Source organism: Chlorocebus sabaeus, chromosome 4 (genome assembly GCF_047675955.1).
Source record: "Chlorocebus sabaeus isolate Y175 chromosome 4, mChlSab1.0.hap1, whole genome shotgun sequence".
In the NCBI taxonomy this organism is placed as follows: Eukaryota; Metazoa; Chordata; class Mammalia; order Primates; family Cercopithecidae; genus Chlorocebus; species Chlorocebus sabaeus.
The window spans coordinates 93,347,657-93,373,419 of NC_132907.1; the positions used below are offsets into that span (position 1 = coordinate 93,347,657).

The 25,763-nt window shown below is 52.6% G+C and overlaps 2 protein-coding genes across 5 annotated transcripts in view; one reads left to right on the forward strand and one right to left on the reverse strand.

Annotated features, from left to right (window-relative positions):
• Positions 1-4,534, reverse strand: part of TRIP13 (thyroid hormone receptor interactor 13) — a 22,707-nt gene extending 18,173 nt beyond the window's left edge. The window contains exons 1-3 of the mRNA XM_007961092.3: positions 4,186-4,534; positions 2,292-2,457; positions 454-583 (exon numbers count right to left, since the gene is read on the reverse strand). Of these exons, the coding sequence (XP_007959283.1) occupies positions 454-583; positions 2,292-2,457; positions 4,186-4,277 (388 nt within the window). The 5' untranslated portion in view covers positions 4,278-4,534. The remainder of the gene's footprint in view (positions 1-453; positions 584-2,291; positions 2,458-4,185) is intronic.
• The window catches only part of BRD9 (bromodomain containing 9), a 26,044-nt gene continuing 4,737 nt past the window's right edge, over positions 4,457-25,763 (forward strand). The window contains exons 1-15 of one of the 4 annotated variants that reach the window (XM_037985265.2): positions 4,458-4,670; positions 5,402-5,616; positions 5,975-6,107; positions 7,631-7,691; positions 8,112-8,256; positions 9,756-9,866; positions 10,453-10,628; positions 13,149-13,281; positions 15,619-15,708; positions 16,242-16,317; positions 17,515-17,610; positions 18,918-19,050; positions 21,225-21,336; positions 23,977-24,015; positions 24,940-25,042. In XM_037985265.2, the coding sequence (XP_037841193.1) occupies positions 4,619-4,670; positions 5,402-5,616; positions 5,975-6,107; positions 7,631-7,691; positions 8,112-8,256; positions 9,756-9,866; positions 10,453-10,628; positions 13,149-13,281; positions 15,619-15,708; positions 16,242-16,317; positions 17,515-17,610; positions 18,918-19,050; positions 21,225-21,336; positions 23,977-24,015; positions 24,940-25,042 (1,675 nt within the window). In that variant the 5' untranslated portion in view covers positions 4,458-4,618. Of the gene's footprint in view, positions 4,671-5,401; positions 5,617-5,974; positions 6,108-7,630; positions 7,692-8,111; positions 8,257-9,755; positions 9,867-10,452; positions 10,629-13,148; positions 13,282-15,618; positions 15,709-16,241; positions 16,318-17,514; positions 17,611-18,917; positions 19,051-21,224; positions 21,337-23,976; positions 24,016-24,939; positions 25,043-25,763 lie in introns of all 4 variants that reach the window. The other 3 variants (XM_007961093.3, XM_007961094.3, XM_007961095.3) reach the window with 3 other exon arrangements.

The following is a 25,763-nucleotide window of genomic DNA, read 5'->3' on the forward strand; positions in this document are numbered from 1 at the left end:
TATAAAATTTATGATCATAACCATTTTCAATTGTCTTTTACCCATGCTTCAACACAAGTTCAGACACTAAATCCACCCGTTTCTTCACATGCTGACTGAACGAAGCCCTGGGCTCGGCCTGCTACAGCCAACCAGCAACACCCACGGAGAAGCATCAAGCAGACAGCAAGGAGCCACTCAGCAGAAAAGACCAACCAGGCATGTGAGAAGAGCACATGGGGCACTCTCCATTAGCCGTGAACTCTGAGGTACCAGCCCAAAGGAACAGTATGGTCCCACACTAGAAATCTCTACTTTCCTCTTTTGTGATATACTTTCCATTTCATAAGAGAGAAAACATCCTAAAATCCTACAAAACAAACGGACAAACAGAATCCCCCGTGAACTGACATGGCATGGAGTATGCAGTCCTCTGACCTCAGCCTCCCCTTCATCTTCCATCACACCCCATACCTGCAGGCAGAACCCAGTGATTTGCTGCAATTATGTTTTCTGTCTCCTCCTCCAGATTTTCACTGCTGGGGCCATCTTCATTCAGCTGGAAGATGTGAAGTGCAACAGTGCATGCACTCAAATCGATGGGCTAAAATGAGGGAAAAGCCAAATAAATCCACACACATTTACAATCTCTCACTTAATTCCAACCACACAAATTAGATGTTAAGGTCCACAAATAAAAACTGAATGTATAGTACAATAAAAACTAGTTCTCAGATTAGATGAGAAGGCTGTTATTTTATTTCAGATTGAGGATTAGCTCTTCTGAAAGCTAATACCCACCCCTTGCCCTCTGGGCCCCACATTTACCTATAGAACGAAAAAGTGCCCTAAATCCAACCTCTGGGATGTTATCATAGTCTATAAATACACTCACAGAGATTTGACCAAAAATTGAGTTTTACCACATAGGGTTTTGTTTGTTTGTTTGTTTTTTTAATTAACTTATTTTTTGAGACAAGATCTTGAGCCCAGGCTATAGTGCAGCTGCACGATCACAGCTTACAGCAACATTAAATTCCTGGACTCAAGTGATCCTCCCACCTCCAGCCTCCTGAGTAGCTGGCACTACAAGTGTGCGCCACCATGCTGGCTAATTTTTTAAAACTCTTTTTAGTGATGGGGTCTTGCTATGATCCCCCGGCCAGTCTCCAATTCCTGGCCTCAAGTGATCCTTCCATCTGTCTCCCACAGTGCTGGGACTACAGGCATGAGCCACCTTGCCCGGCCGGCTTCCTAACTGTGTCTTTTGACAGTTGTTATAGCTCAGAGAAATGTTTACATCGGTAGACAGAAATCTATTTCATTCTTTTTAATGGCTGCATTGTACATAGTGTAGATATATGGAATTCATACATTCATTAAGTGATCTTTGGTGGACAGTTAAAATACTTCAAATTGTTGGCTATTATTAACAGCATCTAACAAACATCTGTTCAGAAAGATCTACAAAATTGCAGAATTATCGGCTAAGATAAATTCCTACAGGTGAATCGGCAATCAGATAGAGAACATTAGAACTTTCCCTGGGCAGCCCCGCTGCCCTCCAGTTAGGGTGTCCATCCCTCCACAACAGTGTGGGAAGCTCTTCCTTCCCTCAGACTGGCCAAAACCATGGCAGTATCAGATCTCAGTGTGCACAAAGCTCTGAGCATGCACAAACATGAGTCCTAACGTATGAATGGGGAGGTCCACCTCATGAGCAGAACTTAGTACCAAGCCTGTCCTTCACAGCTGGTTTTTACAGGACAGGAATTGTACTGCTGTGATATGTCTTCCCTAGAAATATGCTTCAGGTTGTTTTTATACTGGTGCCAGAATTGCCCCACACAAAGCTCCTCTAACACATACACATGAACTCCAAGGTGGGTGAGGTGGCCACGCCTGGGATGAGATGAAGGACTTCTACCAGGCAAGCCCATGTCCTCATCTCTGTGGCCCCCACGCCTCCTATGGCCCTAGCACACACTGAGCACTTCATAAACATTTGCTGACTGTAAGAATGAGACACTGTACACAGGCCTTACCAGCGCAGTCCACTATTCGACAACACTGAATTCTCATTCCTGGTTTCCGATCAGTCCCCTGCTATACTGACAGCACCCTGACATCAGGGCCACTTCCTGCTCCCAGCACCTGGCTCCTGACAGCTAGTGAGAAGAACTTGTCTAGCCACCCAAACCAACAGAGAAGTGAACCCGTTTCTGAAAACAAGCTATGAAAACGGCAAGACATTCATGATACAGCCTTTGTATTCAGCTAACTGTTCTCGGCCCAGCAAATTAGTAACTTACCTGTGAGTCTTTAACCTTTAATTCTGTGTCAACAATAGATACAGACTGCACATTTCTGGTCAAAAAAGGTTCATCAAACTCAGTCCATGTGTAATCACCAAACACAATATTATGTCTGTTGAGTAGCTTTCTAACACTCAGGTTTATGTCTTCTTTCTTTGCAGTGCTAAAACAAAAACAAAAACAAAAACAAAAACAAACCAAAAAAAAAAAAAACCACAAAAACAAAAACAAAAACGCACCAAAACACACGTAAATGATTTTAGTTCAAAAACAAAATGTTAAAATTAAGTGTTTTCAAAAACTCAGACAATACATAAGAAAGTGCAGTAGTTAAGAGGACAGACTGGAGCTGGCCTGCCTGGAGACCAAATCTAGAGCCACCCCTTGCCTATGGGTCCTCTACCAGCTGTGCCCTGAAGAAGCTGTGCCCCAGCTCCCAGTTAGAAAAAGGGGATAACAGTAAGAGTCCTTGCTATGCTGGGCTACTGTGAAGTCATTAATACATTCAAAGTGTTTAGGACGATACCTGGCACAAAGTAAGGAGTCAATAATTGTGGCTTCCACTATTATTAAGGAAGTTCCACAGCTGTGGGGTCAGGCCTGGGGTCTGCATTGTAACAAGTCTCCAATAGCTGTGATTCGTGCTGAGAAAATCTAATGCTTTATGCTTGGCATCCAGGGCTTCCCTCGGCCCACCTTGCTGCACTCCTCCTGACACCTCCCCTTTCTACAACAGTGCCCTGCTGTGCACTGTCCCAGCTTACTGGGTTGATCAACTGCAGTCACCCTTTAGGTTCTATTTAATGTCTGCCTTCCTCTGACAGGCTCCCCTCCCTCCTGGACAGGCTCCTCAGAGCCAGGCAGGTGATCTGTGGCCCCTCTGCAATCATCCCAGCACCCTACAAGGCAGCGACCACCATGCATAGATAGTGTGGTTGTGTGCAGGTGTCTATGAACTCTGGTGCAGTTGTGCGTAGGTGTCTGTCCTCTAGGTGCAGCTGTGCTCTGATGTGATTATGCCTAGCGTCTCTGGGCCCAGGTGTGGTTGTACATGGGGTGTCTCCAGGCTGCGGTGACACTGTGTACAGGTGTCTCTGAGCTCTAAGGTGTTTACACAGGGTCACAAGGCTGTGGTGGGGCTTTGTGCAGATGTCTCTGGGCCCTGGTGCAATTATGCTGGCGTGTCTCAACTCCAGCACCTAGAAAGTGACCAGTCAACAACTGTTCTATTAAAGGAAAGGTCTCTTCCTCTGCATCCCCTCTGAGGCTGGTGGTCTCACTAGACCTCAATCCACCCTACATGGTCATGATGAGGGTCTGTGAAGGTCTGGCCCCGCTGCTGAGCTCCCCCAACTCCAGGGAGCAGCACAGCCCATAGGCCCCACCATCCCATGAACTGACTTGGTCACAAATGAGTGGGATTTGCTTTGAACCCTAAAAATTTAACATCAAGTCTGTGAGGAACGGGAACAGTTAAAGGGTCTGAGAAACAACGGCTCAAAGAACAACCCAATTTCGGCTGCGACTTTAGAGCTCTCCGTAATGCGCAGCCATCCTATTCTCCAACGTGTGACTCAGGGTCAGATCGGGGCACTGGAGAACAGCCGGGCACGGTCAGCGCCAGGTCCGTGGGCTGAGGTCGGGTCGGGGCTCAATCTGCGAGCTGGGATCCTGCGCGCAGGGCTCGGGTCGGCAGGGTCAGTGCCCTGGGGGGGGTTGGGTCATTGCGCTAGGATCGGGTCGTGGCCCGGAGGCCTGCCGGGGTTCAGTCGCAAAGGAGTCAGTGCGCTGGGGTCGGGGCGGGTCAGTGCCCCTGGGTCCGGGCTCGGTGCACGAGCTGGGGTCGGGGCTGGTGGGTGCCCAGAGGGTGTGTCGGGCTGGACCGGCTCACCTGCCGCCGCGCTGATGCACCTCCACGTGGACCGTCGGCGACTCGGCCACGCAGGGAAGCGCCTGCTTCAGGTCGCCCACGGCCTCGTCCATGGCGCCCCCGAGAGCAGTGGGGACCCGACTGGAGCGTGGCCGCCGCCACCTCACGCCCAGCGTCGCCGCCACAGCCGCCGCCTCAGCCCGCGGGCCCCTCCCTAGCTTCGAATCTGCCGCGCGAGGCACACCACCCTCTGACCCGGAAGCGCTCGGGCCCGGTAGGGCCACTTCCTGCCGCTGCCCCGCCCCGCCCTGCTTCCGGCGCGGCCCCGCGGGCTGGGCAACCTCGGCGCAGTGAGCGCGGGCGGCCAACCAGGGCCAGGGGGCGGTGGCGGCTACTGTCCGGCCGGGTTCCCGCTGCTCCCGGCCCCCGCTCCGGGCCTGCCGCCGGCGCTGCTATGGGCAAGAAGCACAAGAAGCACAAGGCCGAGTGGCGCTCGTCCTACGAGGGTGAGGCGGCGGCGCTTTGTGACGCGCGGCGGGCGGGGTCCCGGGCGCGGGGGAGGAGTTCCGGGCACGCGGACGGGGGTCCTGGGCACCGGGCGAGGTCCCGGCCACGGGGGAGGGGTTCCGGGCACGCGGGAGGTGGCCCTGAGATTTCGGGCAGGGAACCGGGCACGCGCGAGGGGTCCTGGTAGAGGGTTCTGGGCTCGAGGCTGCAAACCCACTCACCCCGGTCCTGGAGACCAGGGAAGCGTCTGTGCTGGCTTTTGTGTGGAGCTAAGGGAGAAGCTAGGCTGCCCTTTCTCCCGTCTTTCCCTCCCTCTTCCTTACTCCCGCAGCAGCTCCATGGGTGTCAGCGGGCAGCACGGGCGCCTGCAGGAAGTCGGGCGAGGGTGAACCGAAGTGCTGGGGGTTTCTAGGAGGGAGATTGGGCTCCGGGGTTCCAGTTCCCTCTTAATCCATCTTCTTGAACGAGTGATGTGAACATCCCACAGGGCCTCCTCTGGTGAGGACACCGTGACTTGAAAGGGACCTGAAGCTCCCTGTGGAGGGGAAGGGAGAACAAGGAGGCAGTGACATGCCGCCACTGTGGTCTTCCCTTCCGTCTTTCCCTGGTGGTTGGCAGCCCCGCTGTACTCCTCAGGGAGGCCTTTAGCTCTTAGCACCTTCATGTCTCACCTGGCTGCGTGGCGTTTGCACCTGAGCACGCGGGTGGAACTCGGTCTGTGTCTGTGCAGATTATGCTGACAAGCCCCTGGAGAAGCCCCTGAAGCTAGTCCTCAAAGTCGGAGGAAGTGAAGTGACTGAACTCTCAGGATCCGGCCACGACTCCAGTTACTATGATGACAGGTCAGACCATGAGCGAGAGAGGCACAAAGAAAAGAAAAAGAAGAAGAAGAAGAAATCCGAGAAGGAGAAGCATCTGGACGATGAGGAAAGGAGGAAGCGAAAGGTAAAGGAGCAGAGGCAGCGGCGTTGGCCCGGACGCCCCCCACGAGGACCCCATGGGGAGCCGGGTCACAGGACCCAGGCAGAGTGCGCCTGCGTGGCTGGAGGAGGGGAGGGGGCGTTCCGTTGGTAGCAAAACGCAAACCGCTGAGGCCAGCAGACTCAGTTCCAGGATCCTGGGTGTGCTGTTCCTCAGCGGACCCTGCGAGGGTCTCCGTGAGGAGGGAGCCCGGCTTGAGGAGGGTCTCGGAGGGGGTTTCCTGTAGCTCTGTCCCTCCCCTGAGAACTGCGAGGGGATTGGGCAGACGTGTCTGGATCCCACCTACTCGTGCCCTTCTCACTCCCTTGACTCTGCGGCCCAGGAAGAGAAGAAGCGGAAGCGAGAGAGGGAGCACTGTGACACGGAGGGAGAGGCTGACGACTTTGATCCTGGGAAGAAGGTGGAGGTGGAGCCGCCCCCAGATCGGCCAGTCCGAGCGTGCCGGACACAGCCAGGCAAGGGTGGACTTTTAGAGACTCTCCTGGTATTCACAGCTCGTCCTTGTAAATGAGGGTCGGCACCATGTCCTCTTGCTTTGGGGAAAAACATGGGAGGGAGGAGAGCTGGTATTTCCAGGGCCTCATCCCGGATGTCCTCTGGATCTGAGGTTTCCTCCAGTGTCTCTGAATGTCTAGAGCAAGGCTTGGCCAGTTACCACTGGTGCCGTTAAGTTTTGTTTTGTAACTTATTGTTACCTAAGGATGGTTTATATGTTTTTCAAGGGTTCATTAAAAAAAAAAAGGCATATCTGCAGAGAGCAATCATATGTGACCCACAAAGCCTAGACTATTTTTTGTCTGGCCCTTATGTAAAAAGTTTGCCAGCCCTGGGTCTATAAGTTTGGTTTTGTCTGCACTTAGCACCCAAAGAGAGCAGCATCAGAAGAGTAGCCCCACATGGGTCAGACTGGTAAAGAGAGATGCATGTCAATGAAAACACAGGTAATTCCTCTTGGGAAGAGGGGACCTGAAAGCCCAAATGATGGGTCTGAAGTTGCTGAAAGTGACCATAGGCTGAGACAAAGGAAGCTGAAGGCCTTCAGTAGAATTTCTGTCATGGGCACCGTCTGCCAAGGATGGCTTTGGGCTGGAATTTCCAGCTGACAAGGACTTGCCCTCTGGGTTCTCCTTGTCCCCAGCCTTCCTGTGCACAACTCACCGTGATGAGGCGTTTGTACTTAAGACAAGGGGTGTCTCTTCCCGGCACCTCTCGGCATCTAGTGGTTCCTGGATTATAGGGAAACTTAGACAGCTGGGCTTTGGGACATGGGACATCAGGGAGTGAGGAGGCTAGTGCTGCAATCATTCAGGCCATCAGAAACCATCTGAGCCCTGCTGACTCCACTGAAGGAAAGTTCTGGAAAGCTAGTGGTCTTCTGAGCTTCTGTGGTCATTTGGCTCTTCAGGCACTTTCTTTTTTTAATTTATTTTTGAAACATGGTCTTGCTGTGTCCCCTAGGCTGGAGTGCAGTGTCGTGATTCACTCCTGGGCTCAGATAACCCTGGGCTCAAGCGATCGTCCCACCTCAGCCTCTTGGGACTATAGGCATGCACCACCACACCAGCCATTTATTTACTTTTTGTTGAATTTTAAGGGACCTCAAGTGAAATAATAATCGGTGAATATAGGATCAACCCTGATGTCCAGAGCCTTTGTTCCGTCCTTCATTCCTTGTCTAGAATAGTGGTATGAGCTGAAAACATTGATAAGTGATCACCACACATTGTTGATGTCAGGGCTACCGGTTATTATAAGGGGTTTTTATGACTCCTGCTGCAGGGAGGGGGGTGCCCTTTCCCACCCAGCTGAGCTTTGTGGGAGCCAAGGCTGAGTTGGGTGTATCTTTATATCCCTAGTTCTTGCTGGAACTTAAAATGCTGTGAGACACCATACAGACAGATACTGTGAACTTGGAGCTCTCTAATGAAGGGATACCAAAGTCTTTGTATTCAATTTTTTTTTTTCCTTAAATTGTCAGCCGAAAATGAGAGCACACCTATTCAGCAACTCCTGGAACACTTCCTCCGCCAGCTCCAGAGGTAAACCTGGGCATTTCTGAAGAGCATGCGTCTGGGAGTGTGTGGTGTCATCTTTTCTGAGGCCTTGTTCCCCACCCCAGCCCTGTCAGCTGTGAAACAGACCCTGCACCTTCTCTTGGTGACTCCCACTCCACTTCGGGGTGGGCAGGAGGAGCTCATGGACTCGGTAGTGGCTCACTCTGAAGTCAGAATAGGGTGAGGGAAGTCAAGGCTAGAGCTGGGACACTGAGCTGCCAGGATGCTTTGGGGGAAATTTTTATTATGTGTGAAATACCTATCACAATAAATTAAAAGACCCTGGTAATTTTTTTATTTTTAAGAAACAAAATTTGGTCACTTGTATCCAATTTTTGGATTGTAGAAGATTTTGTATCATTTAGAAATCTAGATTTTTCCACTTTAAGATGTCTTTGCTTTCAGAAAGGATCCCCATGGATTTTTTGCTTTTCCTGTCACGGATGCAATTGCTCCCGGATATTCAATGATAATAAAACATCCCATGGATTTTGGCACTATGAAAGACAAAATTGTAGCTAATGAATACAAATCAGTTACGGAATTTAAGGTAAGTTACTTTCATTGCCCGAAGTAATTGTGGCATAGTTCTGTGTATTTATGTCTCGTGAAAACTTCATTCAACTTAGGTCATTTCTAGTTTTTGAGCTTTCACAGTGTTTCTGTGTTTGGGTGTTATTTACAGACACAGCATTAAGGAAATGATTGGTCATAAACATTTTCTCTGTGCTTTGGTCTAGAAACTAGGCCAGGTTGCACGCTGTTTCTTTTCTAAGTTACTGCACTGGCGTAAATAGGACGTGTTGTTTCAAGCAATGAGGTGTCCGGTGTGGCATGGTTTGAGACTAGACATTTTTTAAAACATGCTTATTTTTAATTCTTAATTTTGTCTTATACTAATTGGGCAGGTAGTCTTTTTAGCATAGTAAGTTTTTTTGTCTCCTGAGTACTTTGCTCTTAACTCTGTTTCTTGCTACTGGCTATGAGAATTAGCAACTGCGCATTGTTTTTGCAACCCAGGGGAAGAAAGTAAAATAGATGCTTGATAAATTGGCATTAGTGTAGTTTAGAAAGGCGTTAGGTTTCTCTCTTAGGTTCCATTCTGCTTGGGAAAGCTTGACTTTTCTATTTTCATTTATTTTACATTTACTGAAGGGTTTGCTGACTCCCAGAAACACAACAGAACAGACTTAAAGGAGAAAAGGAAACTTGATGAGAGGATCAGGCATCGCCTGAGGGCAGATGTTCAGAGCACTCTATGCGCTAAAGCCCTGGTATTCCCTGCTCTGGGCCCCAGTCTGGCCATTCCTAGCAACAAAGTGAGAAGGGGAGCAGCACTCACTCTGTGGAGTGTCCGCAGTAGAGTCTTGGCCCTGGGGCCGCTGGCTCCGGAACCGGGGCTTGGGGAGGGTTCAGATGGCACATTCTCAGTTAGGGTGGCCGGCCTGTAGGGCCATGCTCCAGCCTGAAGTTGGTACTCACCTGTGAGAGGCCTGTGCTGAGGAAACTGATTATGATAATAAAATACTGATGTTTCGTATTTTTACCATAAATTACGAAATAAGGCTCTCCTTTTGAGGGGCAAAGTCTTTTTCTGATAGTTTGAGGGAACTATTTGGTGACAGAATTTTAAATTCTATTCTGTGGAGAAATTCTAGAGATAGAGGATATCACTGTGCCCCGTGCTTGCCTTTATCCCTCGACTTTGACTTGAAAGAATCGGATTGTTGCTTCTTGTTCCTATTTCTGTTCTGGAGAAATGCAGGAAGCGCAGTAAATGCTCCTTTTTCCTCGCACGGCGTTTGTATGTGATGCTTAGAAGTTACAGGCTTGGCCAACTCTTCATTGTAACATTTTTCATGCAAGACTGACGTGCAACTAAGAAAATTTCTCTAAGTTCTTAAACATTATTTTTAGAACAGAGAGCCCAGTTGAATTGTTTCCTACTCAATTGTAGCTTTTTCCTTTTGGTCTCTTGACAGTCATCTAGGGCTTTGCTGTTGTCTGTGGCATTTCAAACTTGGTAAGTCTTTCCTGTTTTCTTTTCAGGCAGATTTCAAACTGATGTGTGATAATGCAATGACATACAATAGGCCAGATACCGTGTACTACAAGTTGGCGAAGAAGATACTTCACGCAGGCTTTAAGATGATGAGCAAAGTAAGAAACTCAGTGGCAGCAGCGAGCTACGGAAAGCAGGGGCTCTGCCCCCCGTCGCTTATTGCCCGAGGGGAGCCTCACAGTGAACACATGCTCCATCCACCCGCCACCCTCATGGTGTTGCCCCCTTTGCTTTAGGGTAGATGTCCCCGGCCGCACTCTCTGCTCATGACCTAGTTGTAACGTCTCCTTTAGGGTTGGTGGAAAGTTCCGCATCTCTTGTTCTTAAGCCTGGGTGTCAGTCTTGCTGGATGGCAGCCAGCATTGCGGGCTTGTTTTTCGTGGCTACCTCACTGAATCCAGATGGGACATCCTTGTCTTCCTTGGCCATCCTGAGTGGCTTCCCAGATCTGTGCCGTGAGCCAGGCTGCATGCGTCCCACGTAGGTGAAGGTAAAGGGAAGGCGCGGTGCCTGCTGCACTCTGGCAGTGGGTCCAGCCCCAGCAACCACCTCCCTCTGCTCTGCGTCGAAAGTTAGCTCTTAGGCCAGGTGAGGCTGTGACCATCCCCATCCCATCCCATCGTCACGGCGCCCTGGCTGTGAGGGAGAGGTAAATCCCTGCTGCTCTGTCCTTTCTGATTCTAGGAGCGGCTGTTAGCTTTGAAGCGCAGCATGTCGTTTATGCAGGACATGGATTTTTCTCAGCAGGCAGCTCTTCTGGGCAATGAGGATACAGCTGTTGAGGAACCTGTCCCTGAAGTTGTACCCGTACAAGTAGAAACTGCCAAGAAATCCAAAAAGCCGAGTAGAGAAGTGATCAGGTAAAGGCTGTGTGGAAACCGCGTTTGCTTTTGGAGTTGAGCACCACAACCAGGAAAGCAGGTGCTTTGTGGGGGAGAGAGAGTGAGTGGGAGAACGGATGTCATGTCACTTAGACATCCTTGAAGGGGCTTATTCTAGCAGGAGTGTGGTCAGATGGCCCCTCCCGCCCACCGGCCACATGCACTCTGACCCAGGTGTGGTACCCTAGCCCGTCTTCTCACCGCTGCCCCTGTCTGCTACTGACTGGTGGTCTCTGTCTCCACACGCCGTTTGTTAAGATCATCGGCCCCTCCCTCTCCTGCACACCACCGGCTGGCAGCCAAGGCTGTGCCCTTGTCCCAGACTGTGCCGCACAAGCAGGCCCACTTTGGGCAGCCAGCATTGGCGGGGGGCTTCTTTCTTGCCATGGGGCAGACGCTCACCCCAGAACCGCTCGCTTCCGTGTCTGTGTGGATGCTGGAGTGGAGCAGGTGCAGCCCGGTGGTCAGGAAGGTGTGGATGCTGCAGGGGAAGCAGGTGAGGACTGCAGGCCGCAGCTCCCTGTAGCTCTGCTCCCTCCCACAGGGAGCAGCTGACTTGGGTGGTCCATCAGGGAACCTTCTTCCTTTTTCTCTAAACCCCACAGTGGTTTTCATGGGGCCTCTCTGTCTCACAGTGGCTGAGCATTGAGATCTGTCAAAGTCTGTCGCATGTCATTCCTGTAGATGCTCCTCCACCTGCGTGAGGTGGCCGTCTGATCGGACCAAACAAAGCGAGAGTATCTCCAGGGGCCTTAGAGGCACCGAGAGCACTTCCCATAGCCTGCAGTGGGCAGAGGCGCCTGGCACAGAGCCTGCTTTGTCACATGTCACTTGTTGAATGCAGGCCTCAGGGAGTGCGGTCTCGGGACATCCGCCCTCGTGGCCGTGTGTCTGACAGCGCTGTGGCTTACTGACTTGCCAGTGTCCTGAGAGGACGGTGGCCTGTTGCCAGCCTGGGACAGATCAGGTTTGAAGGATGGTTTCTACTGAAGCGTACTGCTTTTGTGCCGTCTTGTGGAAAGTCAGGGACCGTCTGGAGTTGGTGCTGAATGTCCTTGAGGCAATTCTGATGGTCACGGCCCTCCATTGTTTGTTTCCTTCTGACAGTGTATGTGGGACTCGCGTGGATTTAACAGGTGGGGCAGCAGCGGTGCTGGGCTCAGTGCTTCTGCTCTGAGCAGCTCCCTCCAACAGTCAAAAGGGAGAGCCGTCTTGAGACCAGCCCCTTAGGTCCTGCAGCCTTGGCTGAGGAGACGGAGGGTGCTCTGTGGCCAGAGTGTGTTGCCTGGCAACAGCCAACAGTCTCCTCAGGTGGTCTCCCCACGTGCAGTGTGTTTCCCACCCTGCTGCCATGCGAACACTCGCTGCGTGGTTGGCTGGTGGCTGTGTCCGACCTCAGCCCCCAACTCGAGTGCGCTGCTGGCCTTCAGGGTTAGGGATTCATGGCCGCCCTTTGCCGCCTCATGGTGGCTGAGCATTGAGGGGAGTTGAAGCTGGTGTCGGCCAGCATGCTCAGCCGTGGGGGCTCGTGTCCTGGCGGACCCGCCCCAGGTTGGGTTTGGGTGTTTCTGGTGCTGTGGCTCCACCCTTGCCTGTGGGATCCAGGCCTGTTAGATGGATCCCCAGCTGTCAGTCTGCAGTCGGCAGAGCGTGCCGAGCTCCGGCCCTCACCTTCACCTGGTGTCGCAGAGTGTGCATCGGCCATGGGCTCACGCAGCTGCCTAAGTGGAGCCCTCCCGTGGAGCTCACGGGGCTCTGCCTCCTGTGTTGGGTTGCCAGGTTGGCGCTGTAGGTCAGGCAGGGCCAGGGCTGCTGTCATGGGCAGGGCTTGCCCTCGGTCTATACCTGTCCCTAGGCCATTCAGACCCACACCCAGGCAAGTGCCCAGGGTGGAAAGGAGCCTCCTCGCTTGCTTCTAGAACCTTCCACACTCCTTGGGTGCTGCAGCCTGTGCCCCTCAGCTGTTTGAGAACTGCTTCAGGTGGAACCTGGGGCCACTTGCTGACGTCCTTGTGTGTTCTTCTTGCCACCCAGCGGCCACAGCAGAGGGGGCTGCTGTCCACCCAGCCCAGCAGCATCAGACCTCAGGCGAGCGGCCCCGCCTATCCTGCAGGCCTTGCTGTGAGCCCTGCGTAGTCACGGGCGCTTTTCCGGTAGCTTTTCTGATGCGGGCTTTAAGGACTAACCAGTGCGTGCATCAGTTATTTTGTTGCTTTTGTTGTTAAAGTGACTGCACTTTAACTGAGTTTTCACCGCATTGGAAAACAGGGAGTGTGTCTAGTTGGCTTACACTTACTCTGTATTTTAATACAAGTGTCTTATTTTGTTACTTGGTTAGGGTGAAAGGGATGCTTTGAGACCTGAAAGGAGATAGGTGTGCTCTGCCGGCTCTGTGTCTGAGGGCAGGGTCGTAGAGGCTGGGTTAGGTGCTGATGCGTGGGGCGCAGGTGCGCAGTGGGGACGCTGCATCCAGGTGACTTGGTTGTCCCCACCTCACAGCTGCATGTTTGAGCCTGAAGGGAACGCCTGCAGCTTGACGGATAGTACCGCAGAGGAGCACGTGCTGGCGCTGGTGGAGCACGCGGCTGACGAGGCTCGGGACAGGATCAACCGGTTCCTCCCAGGCGGCAAGGTAGTGCTCTCTGGCCACTGAGAGAGGGTGCTGCGTGGCCCCCGACTCTCCGTGTGCCTCGCCCTCTGGGTTGGTGCTGTGTGATCCAGCACAGCCACCAGGATCCAGAGGTCAGCGTGGGGCCCCGACAGGAGGTCTGGGTCAGACACACACAAGGCTGGTCTCTTCAGTCGGGGTCCGGGTGCCTCTGGCAGGGCCGCCACTGGTGTTTCACGCATCATGGAGGCCTCGTGGTCACTGACCTCATTTCCTTGATGGAGGCCCTGCTGCAGGCTCATCCTTTCTCTTGGAGTGAATGCTGACTTCTGTGTCTCTGTCACTGGGTGTTGACGTGCGGCACCGCCCTTGTTATTCCAGCGGGGACTGGTGTTGGATCCACAGATGGTCCATGATAGGCCACCGACCCTGTTCCCGTGGCTCCTGCCACAAATGGTCTGTGTGGTGGTGGAGCCCACTCAGCTGACTGCGCTCTCCTTTCTGGCAGGAGACGTTCTAGACCCAGTGTCTCCAATGGAAACAGCACAGGCTGTCTGCAGTCTCAGGCTTCCTACTAGCCCTGATAAGAGAAGTAGAACAATGCAGGTGACATTCATCCCAGCAGGTTTTATTTCACCTCTATATCCAACGTTTTGTTTCAACATGTAGTCCGTAAAAAACGTTAACTTGAACTATGATTTTTTTTCATAGTGAGTCTTCAAAATGCACATGGGGTGGGATGTAAAGAATGCTGAAGTGGGGGCATTTCAGAGGCGTCTGCTTCTGTTTGCCTGTGCCTGGTGGGAAGTTGCAGTGGTCTGCGTGGCTTGTTTGCTGGGAGGTTGTGGTCTGCGTGGCTCACGTGTCGGGAGGTTGTGGTCTGCGTGGCTCGTGTGCTGGGAGGTTGTGGTCTGCGTGGCTCGTGTGTCGGGAGGTTGTGGTCTGCGTGGCTTGTGTGTCAGGAGGTTGTGGTATGTGTGGTTTGTGTGTCAGGAGGTTGTAGTATGCGTGGCTTGCGTGTCGGGAGGTTGTGGTCTGCGTGGCTTGTGTGTCAGGAGGTTGTGGTATGTGTGGTTTGTGTGTCAGGAGGTTGTAGTATGCGTGGCTTGCGTGTCGGGAGGTTGTGGTCTGCGTGGCTTGTGTGTCAGGAGGTTGTGGTATGTGTGGTTTGTGTGTCAGGAGGTTGTAGTATGCGTGGCTTGCGTGTCGGGAGGTTGTGGGCTGCGTGGCTCGTGTGTCGGGAGGTTGCAGTCTGCGTGGCTTGCGTGTCGGGAGGTTGTGGTATGTGTGGTTTGTGTGTCGGGAGGTTGTGGTCTGCGTGGCTTGTGTGTCAGGAGGTTGTGGTATGTGTGGTTTGTGTGTCAGGAGGTTGTATGCGTGGCTTGCGTGTCGGGAGGTTGTGGTCTGCGTGGCTTGTGTGTCAGGAGGTTGTGGTATGTGTGGTTTGTGTGTCAGGAGGTTGTAGTATGCGTGGCTTGCGTGTCGGGAGGTTGTGGTCTGCGTGGCTTGTGTGTCAGGAGGTTGTGGTATGTGTGGTTTGTGTGTCAGGAGGTTGTAGTATGCGTGGCTTGCGTGTCGGGAGGTTGTGGTCTGCGTGGCTTGTGTGTCAGGAGGTTGTGGTATGTGTGGTTTGTGTGTCAGGAGGTTGTAGTATGCGTGGCTTGCGTGTCGGGAGGTTGTGGTATGTGTGGTTTGTGTGTCGGGAGGTTGTGGTCTGCGTGGCTTGCGTGTCGGGAGGTTGTGGTCTGCGTGGCTTGTGTGTCGGGAGGTTGTGGTATGCGTGGCTCGTGTGTCGGGAGGTTGCAGTCTGCGTGGCTTGTGTGTCGGGAGGTTGTGGTTTATGTGGCACGCGTGTTGAAAAGTTGCTGTGGCCTGCGTGGCTTGTGTTGGGAAGTTATGGTTTGTGTGGCTCATGTTGGGAAATTGTTTGCATGGCTTGCCTGTTGGAGATTGTGGTCTGCGTGGCTTGCACTGTAGTTCTTTTGGACAGCCTTGTTCTGCACTCTGCTTCAGCCCTGGAATTGCTACATTCTCCAAGGAGCCCTGGTTTCTTTACTAGAGAGCCTTGTTTAGAAGCCAAGACCTGGGTGCTGGGTGAAGCCCTCTCTGCAGATAGAGCTGGGAAATGCCTGTGCACGTGTCTGCACCACATATGTGAACACTGTGCAGACAGATTCTGTTGGCACCTGTGTTTACATGTGTTGAAAACTTTTTACAGTGACACTTCCAATTCCATCCTGCACTGTGGGTCCACCCCACTTCTTCCCTTTCAGTTTTGTATCTGCACCGTGAGGACCTGACTCCCTCATCTGTGTATCAAATCCGTGTCCCATTATACCTGATCTTCCACCTCTCCCCCAGGGCCCTGGCCACCCTGTGGGCTCTGATACTTTGCCTGGATCGGCGGTGGGAAGCTGCCCCCACACAAACCTCTGGCTCCTTTCAGGCCAGGTGGCTGCCCTGCCCACAGCATGGACATGACCCTTGCACTGGAGCCCTGCGTGACAGCTATCTTCCCCCTGGACCCCCACATCTGCACACACCAGTGCCTCCTCTGCCTGGATCCTCCTGATGGCCTGTACACAGAACTGGGGTGGGGGTGGCGGGTTTTTAAATGAAAACCAGTACCGCACATGCTTGAGAGCCGGAGCTGCCTGCCGTCAGGGCAGTGCCATGCTGACCTGCCGACCATTCCATTTGTCAAGGCTCCTGAGCAATTTTAAATGCTTGTGGGTGAAGGTTTTCGTTTCAGCTGTTCCCCCTTTAGCAGGGCCATGGGGAGCCTAAGAGTTCTCCTCATGCCTGTGTGTACTCTGCTGTTGCCGGTGAGTCAAATTCCAGGGAATACCATGAGGGGCCCTCTGGTGTTTGTTCTTGGACACACTTGGTTTTACCCCCATTAAGCCCTGCTTGCTGGCCTTCGTTTCATGTGAGCTGCGCTGCCCCTCCTGAGGGACAGATGCTCAGGCCGTGCTTCCTTCCAGATGGGCTATCTGAAGAGGAACGGGGACGGGAGCCTGCTCTACAGCGTGGTCAACACGGCTGAGCCGGACGCTGATGGTGGGTGCCCGCTCGGGGCTGGCTTTCTGCTGTCTGTACACTGTTTTTCGGGCCTCTATTCATGTTCTGTGATGAAAAGCTGAGCCATTGGCCAGGGGGCAGCATGAGAAGCTGCCCAGCTTCCCGTCCCTGTGCACACCCCGACGTGACACGTTCTCTGAGTGGAGGCGTGGACGGCCGTCTCGCAGGGCTGGGGTGCTGGTCAGACCTCGGTCAGGGCTCCTTGGGAGCAGGGGGACTCGAACCTCGTTCCTGAAAAGCTGGTGAGAGGCCCTTAAGGCCGAACCTCACTAGCATCAGGAAGGGTTCACACCCCGAGCTTTGTCTTCAGCAAAGACCAGGGTGCCGGCCCACCTTGCTGCTTGAATCTGGAAAGCAGTCTTAGGAAACAAAGAGCTGTTGGATGATTATGTCCAGGACAGTGTTGAAGGATGGCGCGCCCTAGGCCTGTCCAGCCCGTCAGGGGTGCTTTCTTGGCCTGGAAGTAATGAGGAGGCTTGTCCTTTGAATAAAAGTGTGACGCACTTGAGTTTGAAACCACACACAGGCTCACATGAGGAACACGCAGCCCGGCAAGGGTTGCCTTTAGATTTTCCGCTTCCCTCACTCTCACCCGCATGCCTGCTGGTGGTCTTTCACCCAGCTCCAACATGCCAGTGTGTGAAGAATATAAACTGGCTGATCTATTTTCATAAAGAGGATAGACTGTTGATCCATATTTAGCTTAAGACAGTGTTGAGACCGAGGTACCAGTTGGAAACTGAGGAACTCCTGCTCTGATGCCACGAGTGGTGTGTGGATGGTGACTTGAGCGTGGCAGACGTGCTGTCAGATTCATGCGCTCCGGTTGCACACGCCACCATTTCGCTGTTAGAGCACATAGGACAAGATTTCTTCTTGGAGTTGTTGAGTGATCTATTTGAAGATGTTCTCAAAGTATTGCTGGTGTGGTGGCCTAAGATGCGATATTTTTTATTGTGTCGACTTTGGGGTGATAAAGAAATGAAATTGAAATGCAGTTAGTTTTGAGAATGGTAGTTGGCTTTTGCAAATTCATTTTCAGGTGATCATTCTAAAATCCCTCCACTCCCACCAATCACATCCACTGTGATGTGGAAGAACGGGCTCGTGGCACTGCACGGGGCACCGCGTTGGGGTCACGCCTGCCGCTCACGGCCCGCCATGTCCGTGTTGCAGAGGAGGAGACCCACCCGGTGGACTTGAGCTCGCTCTCCAGTAAGCTGCTCCCAGGCTTCACCACGCTGGGCTTCAAAGATGAGAGAAGAAACAAAGGTAAATCCATAGTCCTGTCCCAGGAGCCGGCTGGAGCAGGGGTTTAGGGGAGTGATGGCAAATACTGCTGATTCCTGCTTCAGGGTTTCCTCACTTGCCTGGATTCCTATTTTCACATGGGTAGGATTGAGATCAGTTACAGTGACAGGAACAAAACTTGTGTTGGATGGTTTGCTGGGGACACACACAGCGGGCACCTTGGTTGCATCACTGGACTTCACGTTGGTCAGTGCTGTGCCGTCCTTGTGTTTCTGTCCCTGTCGCGTTTACTGAACATCCTTTCCGGAATCAGAATGTGTGGCCCCTAGGCCTCGGGTCTGGCCTGTGTGTTCTGTTCTCCTTCTGCACGGCTGTCTCCTGGCTGCGCTGCTGCTGGGACCTCCCGTACGGCCCCACCCTCCACTTCTCCGCCTCTGCTGGGTCCCTTCTGTGCAGACAGCTGCGTGGACACTGTTCCTGCCGGCCCTTTCTCCTTCAGCCACTCACACCATCTGCTAATGGGACAGCTCCCTCAAACTATGGCCTTGGCCCAAGAGCTTCCTTCTTTCTGGAATGTTCTTTCCTCCAGCTCCAGGTGCTGGAATTCTGCCTGGTCTGGGTCTCCTGTTAAAGGACCCGGTCCCTCCACAGGGAAGGATCCTCTCGCCTTGACCACTTGTGTTCATCAGCCCCTGCTCCCCGCTTCCTTTTGGGGCTCTTACGGTTGTTGATACTTTTTTCGTTGTGTTTGACACACTCCTTGTTCTCATCCTCTAACACAGTTGTCAACCGCAGCACTTTTGTCCCTGGGGACATTTGGCAGTGTCCGGAGACGTGTTGATGGTCCCGGTGGGGTAGGGCGTGCTGCTGGCATCTGGTGGGGAGACGCCAGGGGTGCTGCTTCACGCCCTATGGGACTCCGCACAGCACACCTGGCACGTGTGCCCTGCAGAGAGAGCTGGCCCTGGGCAGGCGTGCTCCCTGCGGTGTGTGTTGGTTGGGATCCTCCACACTGACGGATGGTGCCCTCTGCCCACGTCTCCACGCAGCTCTTTTACTTGTGGAACTCACCTCTTTGCAGAGAGCTCATTTCCCTGCGGTCTTTGGCCTGCAGAAGTAAAACAAGGGTGAATTACACCCCTGCTGGTTACTAAGACATGGAAAACTTACACTCAGGAGCGAGAATTTTGTGGAGAGCAAGTGAGGCGAGACTGGGGTGCTGACTGCCAGCCAGGCGGTCCCTCAGCCCCTGCAGAAGTGGGATGGGGCCTGCACACCGAGTCCTTCCAGTGAGCCCAGTGATGCTGTCTTTCTCCTCTTCCTCCCAGTCACCTTTCTCTCCAGTGCCACTACTGCGCTTTCGATGCAGAATAATTCGGTATTTGGTGACTTGAAGTCGGACGAGATGGAGCTGCTGTATTCAGCCTACGGAGATGAGACAGGCGTGCAGTGTGCGCTGAGGCAAGTGTTGGCCCTGGGGAGCCCTTGGCTGCTGTGCGGCTTGAGCTGCATCCTGGTGTGGGACCCAGAGCCCCACATGTGTGCGGGCGGGGGGAGAGCCATCCCACAGCCATCCAGATGGCAGCTCAGGTCTTCCTGTTGCTTTCCGTCACCCATCCAGGTCTGCCACAGGCCAGTCCTGAAATTTGGGTAACTCAGAATTGCAAGAAGGCAGTGATCAGGATGTAGCTTGTGAAGGGGTTGGGGGTGTGTTCAGCGCACTGGATGGTATTGAATTGTGTTTCTTAAGTGGCTGTGCCAGCTCAGGCTGTAGTGACAAAGCGCCACAGACTGGGGTCGTAGTCCTGGTGGCTGCTGTCTTCCATGAAGGTGTGGGCAGGGCTGGTTCCTCCTGCACCCTTTCTCCTGGGCCTGCAGGTGCCATCTTCTCCCTGTGCCTTCCCAGAGCCGTCCTGTGTCCTCAGCTCTCCTGGAGTCCCCAACCATTGTGCAAGGACCCTGGTCATATTGGATCAGGGCCACCCTAATGGCCTCATGTCACTGCAGTTACCTCTGAAGGCCATAAAGGCCGCAGCCTCAAGTATAGTCATATTTGGAGGCACTGGGGTCAGGATTTCAACTTACAAACTTTGAGCGGGAGACCTAGTTCAGGCTGTGGCAGACTAAAGTATAATACAAAAATCACAAATGTAGTAGCTGCTTTTCCATAGAATGTTGTCATGTGTATTTTTTGTTTTCTGTGGCAAAATAAATGTGGGTCACTCTTGTAAAATTTTGGCAGTTTGTTATAGGGAAAGCAACTTAATTTTGCTAGCCTCTAAGAAATGGAATCTTGACATCAGGTCTTCATTTTATTCCAACAAGAATGCAGAATATATTTGAAAAATATATAATCCAGTTAGTGCTTCATAAAATAAGTGAAAACTTGACCCCGATATTTGTGTCAAAAAAGGAAGTAAACGTGGAAAATGAAGAGGAAATTCTAGTAGGAGACGATGGCGTCATAACTCAGAAATTAAAGAGTTGGTCGCCCCCCCTGCCCTTCTGCCAGCCCTCACCTCACCCCTGCTGTGGGGCCTCTGCCCAGCCTGGGCCAAGGCCGCAGCTCCCCTGGTGCCATCCTGTCCGCAGTTGGCTCCCCGTCCGCGGATCCTGGCTCTTTCAGGACATCAGTCACCTGTTGTCCATGTGGTGTGTCATCAGCGGGCTGTGCGCTCCCCCTGCCTTCCCCGGCTGTGCGCTCCCCCTGCCTTCCCCGGCTGTGCACTCCTAGAACGTGTCAGGTTCCATGTTCTGTGAAAAAACATCATTCCAACCCCCCTGCCTCGCGGCTGCAGGGACAACACTCAGAAGCACATCTTCCAGGGCCTGGTGTGGGGCTGCGTGGTCCCTCGCCAGCCTCGGTGCATAGACACCCAGATCCTCTGCCCCCAAGCACTTCTCCCGAGCACACTGCGAGTGCTGAGCTTGGCCTGACCTGGGCTATGGGTGTTTTAACAAAGACGTGGAGTCTCCTTGTTGCCTCCTCTGACCGTGGTTCAGCTTCTGACTGGCAGCTGTCCCTGTTCCTCTCTGCGAAGGTCTTTGGAGTCTGGGGAGCCCTTCTGAGGCCCTTGCTTGTTGCTTTGATTCTAAGACTACGCATTTTTGTTCCTGGCCTGCTTTTTAAATTGTGTTATATTTTACTTTTTAAGCTGTTTCATTTATATGGCCAAGAGTCAGGATGATACTAAAAGTAGAGCCTTGGAAGTCTCGGCCCACCCCTGCCCCACGCGCCCCTTCCTCCCCGGCAGACGCTGCCCGCCACCGTGCTTCTGTCCACACCCACTTGTGTATTTAAACGCATAACTAGTGGAAAGATAGGAGTGTGCTTTTACAAATGATAGCACAGCACGCGTGTTTCTAGGCTGTGTGTGTGTGTATTCATGCTGTTCTCCCCCTCCCCCCCAGAGATCTTTTTAACTTTTTTGGGTCATGGACCACTTTGAAAATCTAATGAGAACTATCAGCCACTCCCCCAAAAATACCCACTCTGGGAGGGTCACAAGGGACTGAGGAGCTGCGCTGGCACGGCAGGCTTCTGTGATCAGGGCCGCCACGAGGGCCAGGCAGCGAGGGCTTGGCGTGGAGCACACAGCCTGCCGTTCAGCATGCTTCTCCCGCGGCCCCTCTAGCCTGCAGGAGTTTGTGAAGGATGCTGGGAGCTACAGCAAGAAAGTGGTGGATGACCTCCTGGACCAGATCACAGGTGGAGACCACTCCAGGACGCTCTTCCAGCTGAAGCAGGTGGGCTGCACTCACACTGGGAAGGGGCAGGTGCCCTTGGGGTGCTGCTGGTGGGAAGAGCTTGCGGTCTGACCAGGCTCTCAGGGATGAGGAGCTGTCGCAGGGACTCTGCTGCCGGCTCCTCATCAGGATCTGCGCGCTGCTCTGCACGGGCGGGCGTCCGTCCTTCAGAGACTAGCTCCTTGTCAGCATCTGTGTGCTGCTCTGCATGGGCGGGCGTGCCCCAGAGACTGTGACTGTGTGCTCACCACTCCCAGCGCACTTCGTAACTCTCTATTCCCATCTTCATCTCACATCTCTGTCACTTTCCTTTATCTTGAAGAATTTAAAAGAATACTTCATGTAGTTCAGGCTTACTGACAGTGAACCCTCAGCATTGGCTTGTCTGAGAGTCTTTATTTCACCTTCATGTTCCCTGGGTATGGAATTTTAGATGATCTTTTTTCCCGTCTACTGTAAAATACATTTGACTTGCATCTTTGCTATAAAAAAGCATCTGAAGTCATTCTCATCTTTGTTTTCCACATGTGATGTGTCTTTTTGGCAAACTGCAGCCCATAGGCCAGATCTGACCTGCAGTCTGCTTTTGTACAGGCCACAAACCAAGAATATCTTTTACATCTTTAAAAGGCTGTTTAAAGGAAAGAAAAGGAAGAAGATGCTGCAGGCAGCGTGCGCCTCGCAGAGCCTCGGCTGCTCACTCCTGGGCCCTCAGCAGGACGGGGCGCTGACCGGTGCTCTAGGAGCTTTTAAACCTTTATCTTTGTTTATCAGTGATTTTCAGCATTATATTTTCCAGGTTCTTTGTGTTCTCCTTAGCATTTGTTGTTTCTTGGATCTGTCTGTAGTTTTCATCATATTTGGAGGATTTTTAGCCATTACTCAAATGTCATTTTCCACCACTGCCTCTTCCTCCTCCTGCTGGACTGTGGCACGCTGAGGACAGCTCGTGTTATCTCACATGGCATGGACACTGCTGCTGCACCAGGCAGGTGCAGATTAGTTTCTGATGCTGTGGGCTAAGTTCACTAATGTGTTCTCTTGCCACACCTGAACCTGTTATCCCAGCTCAGTTTTCAGTGATGATGCTGCCCCTCGCTGCTCACCGCTGGGGCTCTGTTTGCTGCTTTTGTGTATCTAATCTTCTCTCGTGTTATGTGTATGTTTTCCCTTACATCCTTGAGCAATGTTCATCATATTAATTGCAGATGCTTTTGAAGTCCTCAGTCACTGACTCTGTCACCTCTGCCGTTTCCAGTTCTGTTTCTGTTTGCCACTTTGTTGCACCTGGAGCCGTGGGCGTTTGTGCGCGCGCCTGGTGGACAGTCCAGACCCTCGCTGTCTGATAAAAAAGCACTGTTCCCATGCCGATGGGAAATTGGAATGTGGCCAGTCTGAATTTAGATGTGATGTGTGAGCTACAAATTAGATCTTAAAAAACTAATACAAAAAAAAGTACAAATATGAGTAACGATTTCTTAGGGCCTACATGTTGTAATAAACACATTTTCAATAAATTTGTCTAAGCAAAATGCATTAGTTAATTGAATGTTAAGAGTAATTTTAATGTGGCAGCTAGAATTTTAAGAGCTGGGTACAGTGGCGTGCACCTGTGATCAGCTCCTCAGGAGGCTGAGGTGGGAGGATCACTTGAGGCCGGGAGGTGGAGGCACCTCTGCACTCCAGGCAATAGAGCAAGACCTTGTCTCAAAAAAAAAGGTAAAGAAAGCATTGAGAATGAGGTGTGTGCTCGCGTTATGTCTGCTGGGCAAGGCTGATCTGGGTTCTTGCTCTCTTCCAGAGAATATTGAGGATCATTTTGGCAGTTGTTACTTGTGGGTGTCCTGATCATGCTGGGCTTGTCTGGGGTAGGTCCAGGGCAGCCTTATTCTAGGGTTCATGTGGGCTTAATGCTCAGGATGGCCCTTTGGGGAGCTCTTGGGCCCTGACTTTTCAGCGTAGTCTCTGCTGTGGGTGGAGTTCGGATGAGTCTCTGTCCCGCGCAGGCTCTGAGAACGTTTGGCTCGTGGCTCCCGAGGAGTGGTCAGTGCCTTGACCGCACGGTTTCATCTGTGCTTGTTACAGGTGAACTGGGGTCCGCATGCCTGGTGCAGGAATCCCAGGCACCCATGCCGAGGTTTTGTTGTGGTAGAAAGGAGACGTGTATTTGCAGGGCGCCAAGCAAGGAGGGCCAGGAGGCTCGTGGGTAAATCCACCGCTGCAGGACTCGAGCTGGTCTCAGGCACCTGGCCACGTTCCAGGTGGAGCCCACCAGGCCCCTTTTACCCTAAGCTGCCCACAGGATCTAGGCACATCTTTTTTCTTTTGTTTCAAGCCACCTGAGGCTGCTGAAACAGCGTCGGCGTCCTCTCTCTCTGTCCTCTCCATCTCACCCCGTGAAGTGCTCTCCCTGGCACACGGTCCTGGCGCTGAGGAGTGGGCTGGCCGTGGTTGGGTCAGTGGCTGGTGATGAAGAAGCCTTGCAGGACCCCCAGCCTGAATCCATGACGATGGCGTGACTGGGGAGCAGAATTGGCAGAAGTGCGCCAACCGTTTTTACGTGTGTGTAATGTCAGTGAATTGTCCGTTTCTATACAGTCGCTCTGGAAAAACTAGTTTCTCTCCTCATTTGCTTTGCAGAGAAGAAACGTTCCCATGAAACCTCCAGATGAAGCCAAGGTGAGTTTTTGAACGTGGAAGGGCGAGCCTAATGTTAGGACTCCTGTAGGGAAAGTTGTGTCCAGCCTTTGAGGTGGGAAGGACTGTGGTATGATGGCCTTTAGAAACGGAGTCCGTTTCTGATCAGTGAGACCAGGTGTTTCTCCTGCTCTTTTCATGACTTGAGGTGAGTGGTGTGAAGCGCAGTACGTTCTTCCAAATTCAGAAATGGTGGTTTCAGAGCGGTTGGCCCCGCTGGGTGCTGTCCTCATGGGACACCCTTGCAAGGGGTGGGCAGGATGGGCCTGCCCGGGACCTGCTTGGTGAGTAGCAGGTGTTGTCCCAAGCACAGTGGGCTCTGGGGCCAGTGTTAGCAGGGTAGTGCTGTGAGCCCAGACTGCTGTGCCTGCCAATTGGCAGGCGTATGTCTCTGGGAGTCAGCAGGCATGGGCTTTGGTCTGAGGTCCCTGGAAACCTGGAGAGACCCCTTAGCATCTGACCGAGGGCAGAGGCCGGGCTGCCGGGAGCCGATGAGAGAGTGTGTGTTAGCGTGGCTGTAGTCTGGCCCTGAGGACCCGCCTTGCTGGGAAAGGAAAGGGAACGTGGTGTGCTCTGTGAAGCGCCTGAAAAATAGTGCCTTAAATTCCGTGTGTCTTCCTGTTGCATAATGTCCCTCCCCAATTTCTTGAGCCCCAAAAAGTTAGTAAAGGATTATTAGTTCGCATTGTTGGTCTGAGTAGGTTTTCCTTTGATGTGGATTTGCGTCATGAGCTCAATCCTGACAGTCCCTTGAACAGCAGCTGCAGTGAACAGGGTGGTTCTTGTCACTTACTGAGGAGTGGATTCACATTTAGCAAATAGGGTGATTTCAGTAGCGAGTATTAACTAACATTTCGTTTTTCGTTTGATGTTTCATTTGCACCTGATGCGTGTCTGTCCCCACAGGTTGGGGACGCCCTAGGAGACAGCAGTGGCTCTGTTCTGGATTTCATGTCGATGAAGTCGTATCCCGACGTCTCTGTGGATATCTCCATGCTCAGCTCTCTGGGTGAGTTGTAGCAGGGGCTTTCCCACGGGACCTGGTGAAAGTGTGAGAGAGGAAGAAAACACTTGGCCTCCACCTCTTCTCCCTTCCTGACTAGACAGGATGCAAGGAAAATGTTTTGTTACAGTATTTGGTGGTTGTCCCAGGTTTTTGGCCCATAGCTCCTAAAACCTTTGGAATCTCCTGAGTGTTAAGTGTCTTTTTTAAGCTAATGAGTAGTGTTGCAGCCCCTGGGTAACCTCAGGATAGGGTCTGGCCGATCCCCAGTGGCTGTGGATTTCATCAGTGTTGCCTACCGCCTCCGTGAAATCCCAAAAGCTGGGGTTCCCTTGGGAGCCTCCTCAGTGCCGGATGCCTGGAGGCTCTGGGAAGAAGGCAGCCCCTTCCCATGGGTCCCCCTTTGCATTGCTCCTCAGTGCCGGACGCCTGGAGTCCCTGGGAAGAAGGCAGCCCCTTCCCATGGGTCCCCCTTTGCATTGCTCCTCAGTGCCGGACACCTGGAGGCCCTGGGAAGAAGGCAGCCCCTTCTCACGGGTCCCCCTTTGCATTGCTCCCACCTGGGGCTGATCCGTATCCTGGGTGCCACCCCACATAATAAATGGGTAAATGTAAGCCGAGTGTTTCAACAGAAGAGTCGAATTCTGCAGAGTATTTAGAGAGATTATTTCTGAGTGAAATATGAAGACCGTGGCTGTGACATGGTCCCAGGAAGTCTCAAGAACAT